General features: G+C 37.8%; 1 protein-coding gene across 1 annotated transcript in view; it reads left to right on the top strand.

The window, feature by feature from the left end:
• The window catches only part of JAG2 (jagged canonical Notch ligand 2), a 72907-nt gene extending 57761 nt beyond the window's left edge, over window positions 1-15146 (top strand). Inside the window, exons 17-26 of the mRNA XM_076345593.1 lie at window positions 193-306; window positions 1257-1373; window positions 2406-2433; window positions 3482-3567; window positions 5802-5915; window positions 6097-6212; window positions 7896-8141; window positions 8593-8724; window positions 9732-9888; window positions 12858-15146. Coding sequence (XP_076201708.1) covers window positions 193-306; window positions 1257-1373; window positions 2406-2433; window positions 3482-3567; window positions 5802-5915; window positions 6097-6212; window positions 7896-8141; window positions 8593-8724; window positions 9732-9888; window positions 12858-13330 — 1583 coding nt within the window. The 3' untranslated portion in view covers window positions 13331-15146. The remainder of the gene's footprint in view (window positions 1-192; window positions 307-1256; window positions 1374-2405; window positions 2434-3481; window positions 3568-5801; window positions 5916-6096; window positions 6213-7895; window positions 8142-8592; window positions 8725-9731; window positions 9889-12857) is intronic.
• Window positions 15147-15484: the final 338 nt, after the last annotated feature.

Genomic DNA, 15484 nt, shown 5'->3' with positions numbered 1-15484 from the left:
GTTGTAAGAGATGCCCTTAGATTCCTCTCTTTTGGTTGTTTACTGTAACACAGCAAGTGGAACTATGCGTTTCTAGTACTGTTGCATTTAAATATGAAGTCTCTTTAAAAGTAATTTTGTGATTAAAAAGTACCTGGTCTTAAAATTCAGCAAGACCAATGGAAATCAAAACTGTTTAATTGTGATGTATAGGTGAATACCAATGTGATGCGAATACTTGTAGCAATGGTGGAACATGCTATGATGATGGAGATACATTCCGCTGTTCATGTCCTCCAGAATGGATAGGAAGTACTTGCAACACTGGTAAGCTTTTTAAATTGTCTGCAGGTAAAGACAGAAGTACAAGTGTTTAAATAATACTTAACTGTTTAGTAAATAGGCACACTGTTCTTCTAGCTGGCTAGTTCAAAGCTGTTGCAGTTGGCTGGTGACTGAAGTTTCGAGTAACTTCTTCCGCTCACCTGACATGATACTGATATTTAGGAAGCTGTTCTCCGCAGGCTGCTTACATAGTCTTTTACATAGCTTCTCCTGAGCAGATTTGAAACAGTTGGACTTGTGTCTTGAGTTGTCTATTAGTCCTTAGAGACCCTGTATAAAGGTTTTCTTAGGAACTTAGTCCCCCACTTTGCCTGGAGGTTCATAATGTGAATAAGTTTGTGTTGAAGAGGTGTATGAGCAGACGTATTCAGGAAAAATGAAATTAAGTAGTTCTTCCTAGGGAATTTGCAGGGTTACTGCCTGCTTTGTAGGGAGCAACACTTGATCTTTTAGGGGATTGAACGTAATCTCCATGGCACATTTTTCTGAATATAAAACTTCCATTAGGACCAAGAAGTTGGATGAAGGTAACTTAGTATAGTTTTTCTACTTTTTAGATACAATTGTGGCATTTAATCAAAATCTGAATTTTGAATACTAGTATTTTATTATGAAGTACACTTCATGACCTGGGTAACTCACTGTCAGAGTAGGAATTTAGCAGTATTTGAAGGATGCTTACACAGATGGGGGAAAAAATAGATAATCTTTTCTTATAAAACTTCATGGTTAATCAAACAATTGAATTGGGATGACAGTGAAGATAGGTGAGAGATTATCATGTGATGTGACTGTTTTTGGAGTCTTTTGACCCTCTTGTTAAGTCTTGCACTGTTGACTTAAATGCTATTCAGGATTGTGATATTGACATATCCAGATGGTAGATACTTTTTGTTTTCTGTGCTAAACAGAGACCTTTTCTGTTTTCAAAGCTAAAAACAGCAGCTGTATTCCAAACCCTTGCATGAATGGTGGAACATGCGTTGGCAGTGGAGATTCCTTTTCTTGCATCTGCAAAGAAGGATGGGAAGGACGGACATGCACACAGAGTAAGGCTTTTCTCCTTTCTTCCCCTGCATTCCCCTGGGATATTAGGAGTGTCTGGCACAGAGCTGTTAAATGAAACAAAGCAAGTTTATAGAGTTCATGTGCCAAAATATCTGAATCATTCAGGGTGGGAGGTAGGTAAAGATGATGATGCTCGAGTAATGAATGAAGAGCTTGTCATGCTTCTTTTTGCATCTAGTCTCTGCCAAAATAAGACTTTCAGCCTCTTATAGAAATAAAATTTTTGGGAACACGTGCAGAGCAAAAAAAAACAAAATCCTTGCAGAAATACTAATTTTAATAAAGAAAAGTATGTGGAAAGGCAGGCAGTAGTGTATATTCCATCATTTTCCTCTGAGGATAGCAGTTAACTACTTTGACATACCAATACAATGAATTGGTTAGGTGGAGTAAAGCTTGCAAGTTTGATTTTCCCCCCCTGGCCCCCAAGCTGTAACAAGGGGGGGGGGGGGGGATCTAAACTTGAGCTCTGCTTTTACTCCAAATCTACTGTGAACTTACTGTTGTATTGATGTATGCCCTAATTAGCTGTTTTAAAGCTGACAGTGCTAGTGTAAATGCAAACAAATAATTCAGAGCTGTTTATAATGGGAAAGATCTGTTTAAGAAATCTGGCTAGTTGCACGTATACATATGAAGTGCCAAAGTAGTAGTAATCCTTTAGAAAGCTTTTAGAGCCAGGGAGAATTATCCACTACCAATGCAACTGATAACAGAAATAAAATAGGGTATGTTGCCATCATGCTGCATATCAGTCTGTGCTGTTGATGTATCAAAATACACTGAAGTTGTAAAATCTTGCATTTGTCAGTCTATTCATAGAATTTAAGGTATTTCATTGGTCTGTTAGGTCTAATTGATGTACTTTCTTTACAAGTGTGGAAGAAAACGTTCAATTCTGTATTATTGTTCTTTGCTTTCCTTATCAAATATAGTCTCTTGAACTATACTATTATACATTAGAAAATAAATATGCCACTAGTTACACTAGTCTGTATTCTTCTTTTTTATAGATACCAATGACTGCAACCCTCATCCATGGTAAGTATGCGAACACTAGTTCTGTACCTATTGTGAAAATAACAGTGAGCACAGTAATACGGATTTCCATTCCAGATTAGAACTAATTCAACCCTAAAATAATTGAAGCCAGCCTCTGTAAAAATCTTAAAACAATTTTTTGCCATGCGTTATCTATTTCTTGACAGCAACAAAGACCAGAAAACAATCCTGATTTGATTCATATATGAACAGATAAAAGTATTTTAGTGTAGTCTTCATGCCAGAACTGACTAGTAAGTTACTCTGATATGAAATGAATCGGACTTTATATATGTTTCAAGCATCTACAATTGAGTTTTAGAATAAAAAAAGAGAAACCAAAACCTGTTAGTTTACAATAAATAATTTTAGGTAATATAAGATTGTTAGATCAAATACTATGTATAAATGTGTTTTAAAAACTAAACTAATTTTTTTGAAGATACAATGAGAGTATTTTAAATATAGAGGTTGATATTTATGGTTGAAGGGGAAAAATACTGATATGTGGATGAAGCAAACCGTCTACCTTATCTTTCTCTGCTGTCCATTCTGATGCAATAACCTGTACTTCTTGTATTAAAAAAAAAAAACAACTTGCAAAAGTTTGGGCTTTCTCCATACTCATTTTACAATGCTGTTGTATCTCCTTGAGTTCTGTTGATATACTTACCCATGTGTGCACGCACTTTTGTAGATGTTGCTGTTTTAACAGGTGACTTACTAAGCAATATTGTTTATCTAACACTGCTTTCTCTGTTGATGGGAATAGATCGTCGCCCTAAACAGCAGCAGAAGGTTTAATTAACAAAGCTTTAATTAGAGACCAATGAAACAATGTAGATGGCTTATTAAGTAGACTAATAATATGAATTAGCAGGGACTTTTTAATTCTGCATTGTTGAATAGTGAGAAAGTACTATGAATAAGGACAATAGAAATTTGCATTTGAACACGCCGCATGAGACCTGTTGTTTTTGCTCATCTTTAGACTGGTGAATCTACCCTGTGAATGCTTGGTGTAATGATTGGTTTATTATTTTTACAGTTACAATGGAGGCATCTGTGTTGATGGTGTGAATTGGTTTCGATGTGAATGTGCGCCTGGGTTTGCTGGTCCTGACTGCAGAATTAGTAAGTACCTGTATAGGTAAAGACCTGAAAGGTTGCACCATTGTGATGCACAAATCGGAAAGAACACCCTGTGACCCTTTTTGCAATAGGTTAGCTGAATTCCAAATAATGAAGCAGAAGCCACCTGTCAAGTCAGCCAGGTACTGATACCCTGTAAATAATGGCAACTTACGTTCCTTTCTTTTCATTAAATGGAACTGAAATGAGTTGGCTTAAATTATACTCAGAGACTTGGTTGCTGGATTTTGTCAGACATTTCTGAAGGTTCTGGGGTGCTGGCTTCATAGAAGCTTATTAAGTTTTAAGTATTTTTCTTGATAAGCAACTTGTTGTTAAAGATGACATATATCAGTAGGTGTTCCATTTAACATTAGAAACTGAAATCCACTGAGACATTGCAAATGAAAACAAAAACATCAGGAGTGTAGTGCTGGCATGTGAATAACGGAGAAGTATGATAAAGGTCTTTCAAAGCTATAAACCAAACCTGTTACATGGCAAGGATAGAAACTGAAAAGAAGGGGGAACAAAAGACCCTAAAACTGTATTGAAGTGTTGTGGAAGAGTCTTTTTTTTTTTTTTTTTTTAAATGGAATATTACCATTTTGACTTGCATGTGATAGATACCTTATTTCTACTTTATTTTATTTCTGTCTCTTCGGAAGATCAGACTTTGAGTCTTCTGTAGCCTCAACACTGTTGGGCTTAGTCCTTCCACTCCATCAGTATGGTGGTGTGCTTTCAAGTTGGGATTTCATCCTCATTCTGGCAGATAGTAAATGAGCCAATGCCTCTAGTCAGAGGGTGACTGTAGCACTTGTGGTAGCATCAGCTTAGTGATCTCTGGATATAGAACCAGGGATGACAGGTAATCTAGATCTGGACATGCAGTGAGGGATATTGAATTCTCCTTTTCCAGACAACAAACGCAGAGAGGACTACTTGTAGTCAAAGGCAAATATTGTGCATTTGTAATGGGGCTGCAGACTTTTTTCTTTTAGACTGGTATAGACAAAAGGAGTAGCTCTGACAAAAATGCCTTTTATGGCTGATAACAGAGTTAACAGTCACTTTTTTTCAGCGTACAGAGGCTGGAGAATCTTAAACAAACATAACTTGAACAGAGGAGGAAAGAGTAGTGAAACCCTGTAGTAGTTTAGATGCTTCTGTATATGCATAAAATTTAGAGCACTTCTGAAGGAAGCTTAGAATAGAACTAAAAGCCCTTCCACATCCATTTGGTATTTTCCATTGCCTACATGGGTAACAGTCTCACTACTACCATTTACCACATTCACTTTCTAAGTCCAGCCCTTTAAACACAGAAGATGAGCCGATACTGTGCATCAGTCAAGAATTGGTGGTTGAACAGTTTTTCTGAGGGGTTGGAGTGGGCATTAATTTTCAATGGAAGGAAACCTTTCAAAAGATGTTTTGGAAGAGAATGGTTATGGTTGAAAATGAAGCAGTTGGTGCCTGTGGCTCACAACTTGACAGGTTGGTTTCTGTTGCCTTTGGTAGACTGTTGCATAAATTAGTATTGGCCACTTCCCCAGCATAACAAATAACACATTGCTGTGCGTCTGAATGGACTATGCTTCCCTGCCTTTTTCAATAGATTTCTATGGCTAAGCCTCTGAATCTTTGAAGGTTGTTTTTTTAAGAGGCTTTTGTGCTAAGTGTGTATGTACTAAATTAATCTACTCACTATTTCAAGGTTATTGAGAAAAGTAGCATCAAATGTCTGTTACAAACTAAACTATTACTCTTCTTCCTTATGGTGAATTGCATTGGCAGTAAGTCACTTTTTTCAAGCACTGTTGAGCCAATTCATTGCTCAGCTCTTGCACTGTGATAACTTCCTGAAAGCATGTGCTTTTCTAGGAATCCTAAATGTCTGAGATTAGTGGCAGAACAGGATGTGGGACTTCAGTTCTGTAGCTGAATGTGGAGAAGACATTAGCACCTTCAGCTGTCCAACACCTCTGCTCTGTGAGATGAGTCAGCATATGACTGCTGCTTTGATCACCAGAACTTCAATGAGGGAGCAATTATGAGAAATCTGTTAGAGGGTACTGCTGAAATGGTAGAACTATCTAATTAGGAGATTGGTTCTGAAGCCACGCTGTCCTTTGCTTGTTAAGAAAGCAGGTATTGTCAGATTACATCTCAGTAAATGTTTAATTACAATGTTCTATGTCTTTGCCATTGAGTTTTACCTATTTTCTATCTAGATATTGATGAATGCCAGTCTTCCCCTTGTGGATATGGTGCCACTTGTATAGATGAAATAAATGGATACCGATGCACTTGTCCCCCTGGAAGAATTGGTCCTAGGTGTCAAGAAGGTATTCCTATATCTCCTATCAACCTTTACCCAAAAAACAGTAGGGTACACTGTAGCCAGTATAGAGTTCATATACAGTAGTCTGATGTGTAAGGAACAGTAGCTAGTATTTTTTTTATTTAAATTTGTATAGTTTCAGTAACTCGAAGAGGTGAAGTGTCTGAGTATACCTTTTTTCTTAGTGATTGGAATTGGAAAGCCTTGCTGGCTTAAAGGAATGACCTTTCCCCATGGCAGCAGGTGGGATCAAGAATGCAACAACTGCCACTGTTTGGATGGCCGTATTGACTGCACCAAGGTAGGCATTTTGACTTATTTTCTTAAATCCTTTTGGCTGAAACAAACTTGTTGTTCTTCATACACAAGTTGATCTTTGTTTTTTTCTATCTAGACTCTTGCATAGGTCTCCCCCAAACTGCCTTTGTTTAAAAAAAAAAGGGGGGGGGGGGGAAGTGTCTAATAACTTCCTGTAAAAATACTTACAGGATTGTCTTTATAATCATAAGCTACTGTCCTGCTCTCTACCTGCTAGAACAAGCTCTCTAGAAGCAGACAGGCACTTTTTGCAGAAAAGGAGATGTGAACTGGAATGGAATAATGATCCTTGAAAGGATAAATAAATCACTCTGCCAAAGCTTTGCAAACACAGTTTTAGAGCTCCTAATTTTGTGAAACATTAGTTCCAAGGTAAAGGACATGTAGGAAGAAAAGTTTCTTCAGTGGATAATAACCGCCTTTTAGTATTGTTCTTCAGTAGGTTTATGAATTGACAAATTGCAACCTTTGTATATTTGTTATGGACTATATACTGGTGGTTGTGACTTAGGAAAAATAAGACAAGCCTAAATGCAGATTGAACATGTTAGTGTATGTGCTCCAAGCCTTTCAGCCCTCCTGAGATAGCATTTCTCAGTGGATTTGTGGTACCTGTGCAGCTTTCTATCACAGCTGGAGAGAGACAAGATCAGTGCTGCTTAGAAGTTGTAGGGCTAGGTGGGTGGCTCCAGATGAGCACTAATAGCACTTAGAACATTGCCTCACACAGCAGTCTCCCACACTTCACTGGAAGCACCAATTTTAAAAACCTCTGGGTCTCATTAATCTATCTAGCCTTAATCTTACTTTGTTTAGCTAGGTATGCACTGTAGGCAAAGAAATAACTAAATCTTGCACTTAGTCATTTAGAAATGCTATTTTAGACCCTTTACGGTGGTGTGATTTCAAGTTTGAGATGTCTTCAGAAGATAACAGTACATGAAGGGTAACTAGAATCTCGGAAACGGTGGTGCGGTAAATGCAGCTTAGCCATGTATGGTGTTTGGTTCTTTTCATGCATAATGGAACAAATATGCTTTCTTGCTGACAACTGTACTTTAAGAAATCCATAAGTTCCTAAGCTAATAGCTGTATAGTATTATATAGAATCTTAAAGGTTACATCATGAAATGGAGCTGTGTTTGGAAGCTTGCTGCACCTCAGTAATTTAGGGGCACCAGCATACTGTTTTCTTCTGGGAGAGTGGTTGAAGTGACAGTGCTTATCACCAATGTGCATCAGCTCTTAACATCTTCAGCATTCTGTGGCAAGGATCTCGGTATAATTATTGAAGAGAAGCTAAACCTTGTGGAGGTGTTTCTCTTTTATAGAAGCCTAGATGACTAATTTAAAATAAATGCTTGACTTCTGTGTAGCTCAGTTATGTGGGACAAATCCGTAAGCCTTTAAGGAGATATGCCCAGTCACTGGTGTCTTGAGTAATCTTTGCACAGTTTTTACTCTTTTGTCTGTACAAAATGTACTTGTTTTGTGGAAGAGCAACTCCATCTGTGACTAGGACTACAGCAGTATCGAAATAGGGATTTTTTTTTTTTTTTTTTTGCGGTCAGTAGTAGATCATGACCATCTTATGTGAATTGCTTATTTTGATTTGATGCATAAGAGCAATTAACTGTAACAGTACTTTGTTCTTTTTAATTTCTAGGTGTGGTGTGGGAAAAAACCTTGTCTGTTACATAAACACTGGGATAATTCAAATAACCAGTGTCCCATGGGTCAAGAATGCCAGGAGAAGTATATGAAATGTTTTCAGCCACCATGCACGGACTGGGGAGAATGCAGTGCCTCTGAACCTCTGCCTGCCAATATCAAGTGTCTGCCTAATTCTGGATACTTGGACAATGACTGTGCTAGAATTACTTTAATTTTTAATGGAGACAAAGTCCCCCAGGTGAGAACAGATTTATTAATGAAGGATGGCAATATGTGTAGGAATATATTCCATGTCAAAGCATGGAAGATTAATGTTTCTAATATGACTCCTTGCTGTCATAAACTTGCAAAATTTATTATTAGACTCCTCTGTTGCTATTAATTGTGCTTTGTCTAAAGGGCAAGGAGAAATTAGGGCTTGTACTGAATGTTTTATTTTCTTTTTTAAATCTCAAAGAACTACTTTCTTACATCTCAAGATTGGCTCAGACTGTACTAGGATAGTCATGCAAGCTCAGTTTCTCACCCTTCATTCCAAAACCCTGTTCTTCATTTTTCTGCCCTTTCTTGATGCCCTCTTTGCTGCCTTCATCAGGTCTCAGTAATTGCAAAACTCTGAAGATGTTTATTTTTATGTACTATTTTTTTTACTTGAACTAAAGTCATACAATCTCCCTTGCTTCTAACAGGGCACTACAACTGAAAATATCTGTTCTGAAATCCGGTATTTACCAGCTACTAGGACTGTTTCTAGGGACAGAACTCTGATAATATTGTGTGATCTGTCTTACTCCACAGAGAATGCAGTGGAAGTTGCTATTGTAAGTATAAGACTCGTATTAATATATATAGAAAAATGTTTTATTATTAGATTGAGCTGGGGAAGGGGTTGTTCAAGCTTGTTTCACTTCAATGCAGGTACTGCAATCTGTGGCTTAATCTGACTGCAAAGCAATTTTTGTGATCTCGCAATTTCCTATAATGCTGGATAGCTGAAACTGCAGGTTTTATTAATGACAGAAGGCTACCACAACCTCCTGATAAATTACTCTAAAGACTAATTCAGCCGAAATTAGTGAACAAGTGTCTACCTGTTCTGTTAGAAATCTTGGGCTATTGACCTTCTCGGTAAGGAGATAAGGTTGCAGGTTACTGGACTTGGATCTTGTGAAGAAGTTTCTGCTGTGCATTTAGAGTATGGCTGCTTCAGGGTGTTCATTGAATACATAAGTGCTCAGTGGGAAGTGGAAGAAGGTGCAAGTTGAGTAGATGAAAGTAACTGTTGCCCTACTGAGCTAAAGGCTTGCTTTAGAAGCATTTACAGCCCAATCACTCAATGCTTGTGTATTGCTTAGTTTCCAAGAAAGAGTTAATTTTCATAGTGAAGTGTTTATCCAGGCAGAAGCTGTCTCTACCAGTACTGTAGAGAACATGCTGAGCCATGATGCAGGAAGCAAAGTGTATAGTATAAATAGAGCAGACTGTTACTAGTCCAAGCTTCTATCTAGATAATCCACATCTTGAAGTGCTCCAAACTATGACTAAGTTTAGCTCAGCAGTGTAAGTAACATGGAAGTTAGCTGCCTTTTATTTGAGATATGCTAGATTAGCAACAAGGCAGTTACCCACCAAGTCTGACACTGCATCTGCAGTTTGGATAGAGCCAGCCATGCTATTGCTATTGTAAACTTTTAGGGTACTGTTTGTAACTATTGTCAGGTAAATTCAACCTAGTGAACTCAATTAAGATGTAGCTGGATTTAGAAAGTAGATTTCTATGGTTAGGTGATTGCAATAACTTTCTGTTATTCCCCTTTGCTCCCTTTAGTCTTTTGTCCCACATCGAGATGAACAAGATAATAGTCTCATACAGAATGCTGCTAATACAATAGTAAATGCAATCACTAAGCGGCAAAACAGCACTGTTATGTTGGCAGTAACTGAAGTCAAGGTAGAGACCATCGTTGTTGGGAACTCATCATCAGGTAAGGTTCCCAATGCATACATCCTGTGTGTGTGTAAGCATTTTCTGTTCCCCTACTGTCGGTCTTTTCTTATCTTTCTTTACATGTTGGGGAAAATGATAGATCGGGTTGTTTCTTTAATTGCTATTACTAACTGACGAGAAAGTGGCTTTAAAATCAAGATTCTGTGCTTGTGTGCTAGTTTAAACTTAACCTCATCCCTAGCGTAATATCCCCACCTACTCTTGCCACTGTTTTGGCTCTGACTTCCAACCCCATTCTCCAGTCTAAGCCTACCTTTCACAAGATCAGGAGGAGTTCTCGTGTGCTGTTCAAATCTTTTTCCAATTCTCCTACATTAACCTTAACCCAACCTTAGCCCTTGATGCTGCTGCACTATAGAAACTGAGGCTGTGAGGTAACGAAAATATGGGGAGGGGGAAGACACAGTGTGATACCAAGTCTCTTCTGAAGTGCCTATATATTATTTAGCTTAACAAGAGTTAAAGATGTCTAGTATCTTCCAATACTTGGCGATGACAATGTAAAACTTTGCTCTCTCTTTCAACATGTGTTTCTCACTAGTGCACAGCTGGTTTAAAATGTAATGTTCATTCCTCCTAATGAGGATATGGTGTGATTGGAGACACCTTTATCTCTGAATATTGGCTCTCCAAGAGCTATGCCAAAATAAGTGGTTGAAGATTTTGCATGCCTGCATTCCTGCCTGGGGGAGGCAGGAGGTGGTCTTATGGAAGACCCCTTGTTAGGCTTCAGTTCAACCTCCAGTTCAACTAAGTCCCAGATTGGAAATATTACAATGGTGGGAGACTCTCCCAACTTCTTTCTAGACCTCCCCAGCATAATCTAGAAGATCTTCACCCATAGTCCAAACAATTAGTAAATTGCCTGGTTCCACTTCCCTTGCATTTCCCTTCTAGGGAATGCCTTTCATCTGTTAAAGCCTTGGCAAATGTACTATTTCCTCAGCACCCCTGAAAGAGTGTACTAGCTTTTGTTCTTGTCTTGAACAGAAATTGTGTAGATGATAAAGAATCGAGGTGAGATTCTGACATACCTCAGTCTTTCTTCTGATTGTGTGTTAAATGCTAGGGCAAAAGGGATGGGGATTACTTTGCCTCCCACCTCAATAAGATTCAAAGATTCTCCTAAGAAAGTGGATAGACTTTGACTTCTCTTGCAGCTAGTGCTAGAGAATGGTTTCCAGACTCCTCATTTTAATACGGATGCTCAGTATTGATCGCTGCCCCCTAGTTCTTTAAGTGGAGTTGTTACTGATGTGAACTGTAACCTGGACTCTCATGTTCTTTGATTTGGTTTGTTTTATTGTTACCCCTTAATTGGGTGAGGTAGGTGGAAACCTATCTCAAAATGTGGTGTAAAGCCCTATGTCTGTGTTGAGAATCTCATTTCTGTGGGATGCTCAAGTGTCTAGATGGAGATGATCATTTAGACAATTCATTAATTTTCCTCTAGCTTTAAGAAAAAATGTTCTTAACTTGGAATCTATATACAGACAGTTGTCTGTATAAGAACCTTCTATTAAGTAAACTTGGATCCACAGTCATATGATGAAGTAATAGATGTGATAGCAGTGAGAGAATGCAAGCTTTGTATTCTAATCTTGGAGAAGCTGGTATCTCCTTGAAGAGCTCCTTTCTCCTTGAAGTATTTCCCCCCCCATTCATGGTTTAGTATTAAATTGCTTATGAAAAATAAGGAGAGAATAGCAGTTACTCCTAAGAGTACAATCCTTCCCCAAACTGCTAAAATACAATTTTTTAGATCCCTTGAGGCCAACCATGTTTGCAGTTTATTCATCCCCCTTTAGCAGAAGGAAGTGTTTGAGAATGTGTCATATTTCACATAAGAATATGTTCAGAAGGCACTTCAATGCTAGAATGAATGACCATGGGTTGAAGCAGTTGGTTGGTTTTTGTACAGCCATTTGCAGGTTATTCTGTAAGCAGTTGTCTTAAAACTGCAGAGGGAATTTACATTTGGATCAGAGGTTAGAGTGGTAGGTTGACAGCATTTGTCTGCAGAGCTTTTGAGCAATCCTGCTGTCTCTACAAAAAGCAAAGCACCTCATGTCTTATTACCTCTTACCATGTGTGAATTCTTGCTTATCAAGAAGAGTAGAAAAATGTTGTTATTCTGTCCTAGCAGTAAAGCCCGTAGGTGGGTGGAAGTCCAAACATACACAAATTTTCAGGAATGGTTTCCTAGAGAAATAATCTGGGTCTGTGTGGCTGGAAGAGCACTAGTGGGGTTTGTGATTGGGAATGTGGAGAAAAGCAATTACCTCAACTCCTTTTGTTTGTTCATTGAGCAGTGAAGACTCTTATCTCTAGTGACAATATTCTGTTTTACTCTGAAGTAAAACTGGAATGTCCTGAAGAGTGCATGATTGATTCGGTTACATAGCTCTAACCTGAATGTTTTTGAGATAGTTGATACATAAATGTCTGTGGACTTGATGGTAAAGAACTCTTCTTTCTGATAGTAAATGCAGGACATATTTCTGATGCAAGTGCCAGTACTTCTAGGGCAACTTAGAGGCATAGTACTCTTTATAGCCTGCCTCCTACAAGGATAGACTTTTTTTTTTCTTAAGAGCCATTACTGAGGTTTTCTGGGCCAGCTTAGTTTAGGTGCTTGAGAAGGAGATGCTGCTTATGTAACCAGTTTGTCTGTTGGAGGGGGAAAAACATCTCAAATGTAGCATTTCCCCCCTCGTTATTAAGCAGGGAAAACTCTAACTTAGTTTAAACTAGTAAAGAGCATTTCTAGATGGACTCATGCATTCAGACAGTTACCATTGTGCTGTAATGACATCTTATTTCCTTTTCTCCTAGAAATCTTTCTAGGGCTAACTTGTAGTTATGTACAGGTACTCCTCTTGCAGATGTCCAGTGCTATATATCTAGTTCTGATAACTCAAGATTTTTTTTTTATTTGCCCTCTAGATTATTTGGTTCCAATTCTTTGTGCGGTATTTAGCATTGTGTGGCTGACTTGTATAATCATCTGCGTCTGGTGGACTCGGAAGAGAAGAAAAGAGAGAGAGAGAAGTCGTCCTCCCAGAGAAGAGGGTGCCAATAACCAGTGGGCGCCTTTAAATCCCATAAGAAATCCTATAGACAGATCTTACAGTAACAAAGACATTCGTTATGAATGCAAAAACTTCATATCTCCTCAAAAAAGAACTTGTGATGCAGTAGAGGAGTATGTAGAGTATGAGGAAGAGGAGGATGAAGAGGAGGAAAGAGATGAGGAAATGGACAAATTCCTCTCTCACAAACTCGCAAAGCCTTTGCCGACAAAGGCATCTGACACATCAGAGAGCAGTCCAGTAAAGAAATCCCATCAAATAGGCAAAATGGACAACAGATCTGTAAAAAATGTGAATGCATCAAACTTTGAAGGCAGTAGAGACTAACCTGTATTTGGAATGTAGGCAGACTGCGCCTACGCTTACTGAGGAGGGCAAAAATTGACATCTCCACTTTGCATCAAGGACTAAAAATATCTGGAGTCGAATGTTCATAGTTTCTTTATTTTGCGTAAAAAAAAATAAATAAATAAAAATAATAAATAAAATTTATTTTGTTTCTTTAGCCTTGTATAAATTATTCAATGTCAGATGAAAAAAATGAGTAATCTTTGATAGTTGCTATTTTTGTAAAGTTTACTTATAATACACTCGTGTGGCAGAGGAGAGGTTGTATTTTCAATATGTGTAAAGTTTATTACAAAAGACTGTACACTGTTTACAGAATGTATTTCTTTTTACTACTTGCTCTAATTTAATGGTGGCTTTAAAACCTCCTGGTTGAGGAAATTGTGTGAACTTTAAACTGCTTTCTTGACTTTGAATCTCTATTAATGGCAGCTCACTGCACTTGTTACGTTAGTAGCTTCTGTAAGATTTTTTCCAAATTTGCCTTACATGCTTTGTAATAGGAACAAAAAAAAATCATAGAGATCTTTCAACTGTGGTTTAAAAGTGGCCTTTTTATTTCTGTTTAATTACTTTAGAATTGCAGTATTGAAGCATGTGACAAGTGCCTTGAGATTAAACTTTTTCTATAGCAACTGTCAAAGACTGCCATATCAATATAGTAAAATTGTGAGAACTCTAGGTTCCCCAACTGACACAGTTTATTTTCTAATAGTGAAAGTGCTTTGTTGTAAATATGTACATATTAAATGAATCACTCTGTATATTTGATTTAATAACTTAAATATTTTGGTCTTTTTTTTACATGTCATTCCTTTTAATTTATGTTGCAGAAAAGGAGGTTTTATGGCAGTTTATAAGACTTTTTTTGGTATTATGTCCAGATTAGAAAATGATGTTAATACAATCAATGTTAGGAATCTGTTGGTCATTTGTATTTACATAGGAACATAACCACTTACGTGTAAATAGATCCAGAAATGTTTGTTTATCCCCATGTTCAGCCCATCTCAAGAACACTAACGGGTGCATCTACTGTACAGTACCAACATAGCGAGGCATTGTTTTTTTTTTTCTTTTGTGAATGTTAATTACATGTGGTATTACTTTTTTGCGTTTAAATACAGGCCTAATGAAGGGAACAATATTTTCCTCAATCTTGTTTCTGTTGTGCTTTATTCATCTTTTGCTCTAAAGAAAAAAGGGTGGTGAGCTCAGAAGATGGGAGTACCTCATTAGAAATGGTTATTTGTAATGGAAGGCTTAGGCGTTTTTTTTAAAGGCTTTATTATTGCTATTATCTGGGCAAACTGTAAGTTTATTTTAATTACTGAAGAAGCATAACACTACATACACCTAGTTACCCTACCAGTGAAAGGAGTGGATGTTTGAGAGTATAAACTCTGGCCCATGAACAATGTAAACATGAGTTTTTTTTGAAACCAGTTCTTTTATACAGGAACACAGGATTTGCTTTGCAGGATCTTCTGTTTTAGTACATTTTTGTTTGACATGTTCTTAAAAAAAAAAAAACTTTCAGAAAAGAAACTATTTATTAAAGCATTTTATAATGATGTTTGTTGTAACTTTTTTACTTGTGCTAAATATTCAAAACTTATTTTGATAACCTGGTTAGGAGTTAGTTTAGAAAAGGGTACTATCCTTCTCATGTTCCCCAGTATAATCCTGAGTATTTAAACCAAAACCACTTTTTTTCTGCTACTCTTGTAACTTTTTGTACTGTAATGCTGCTGTCTTCCATAATCTAATAAAATGATTCCCTCATTGTGTGTAAGATACTTCAGATTGTGTTTGCTTTCTAAGTGCTTGGAGTTCTGATGTGATGAGGCTAAACAAAGGAGGAATGAAAGTCCTGATTTAATACACGGTACTTCCCGTAACCTGAGCTTACAGCCTGCATCCAAGTGCCGATACTTCCTGAGCCAACTTGGCAGCGTTGTCCTCTGCCCACTACTGCACCACTAACGGTTTGCGTGGGAGGGGGCACCCCACATGTGTTCTAGAGACAGACACCTTCGGTACCCAAAGCGGGACTCTCCCTGCGCTGCCTCTTTGCAAAGTACGAGGCTGTTTCTGGCTGATGGTTACTGACCGTGCGTACCATGCGCCTTT

The sequence above is a fragment of the Aptenodytes patagonicus genome, chromosome 7, assembly GCF_965638725.1.
Source record: "Aptenodytes patagonicus chromosome 7, bAptPat1.pri.cur, whole genome shotgun sequence".
NCBI classification, from domain to species: Eukaryota; Metazoa; Chordata; class Aves; order Sphenisciformes; family Spheniscidae; genus Aptenodytes; species Aptenodytes patagonicus.
Note: the sequence above shows the minus strand (reverse complement) of the source record. Positions and strands in the feature narration are given on the sequence as shown.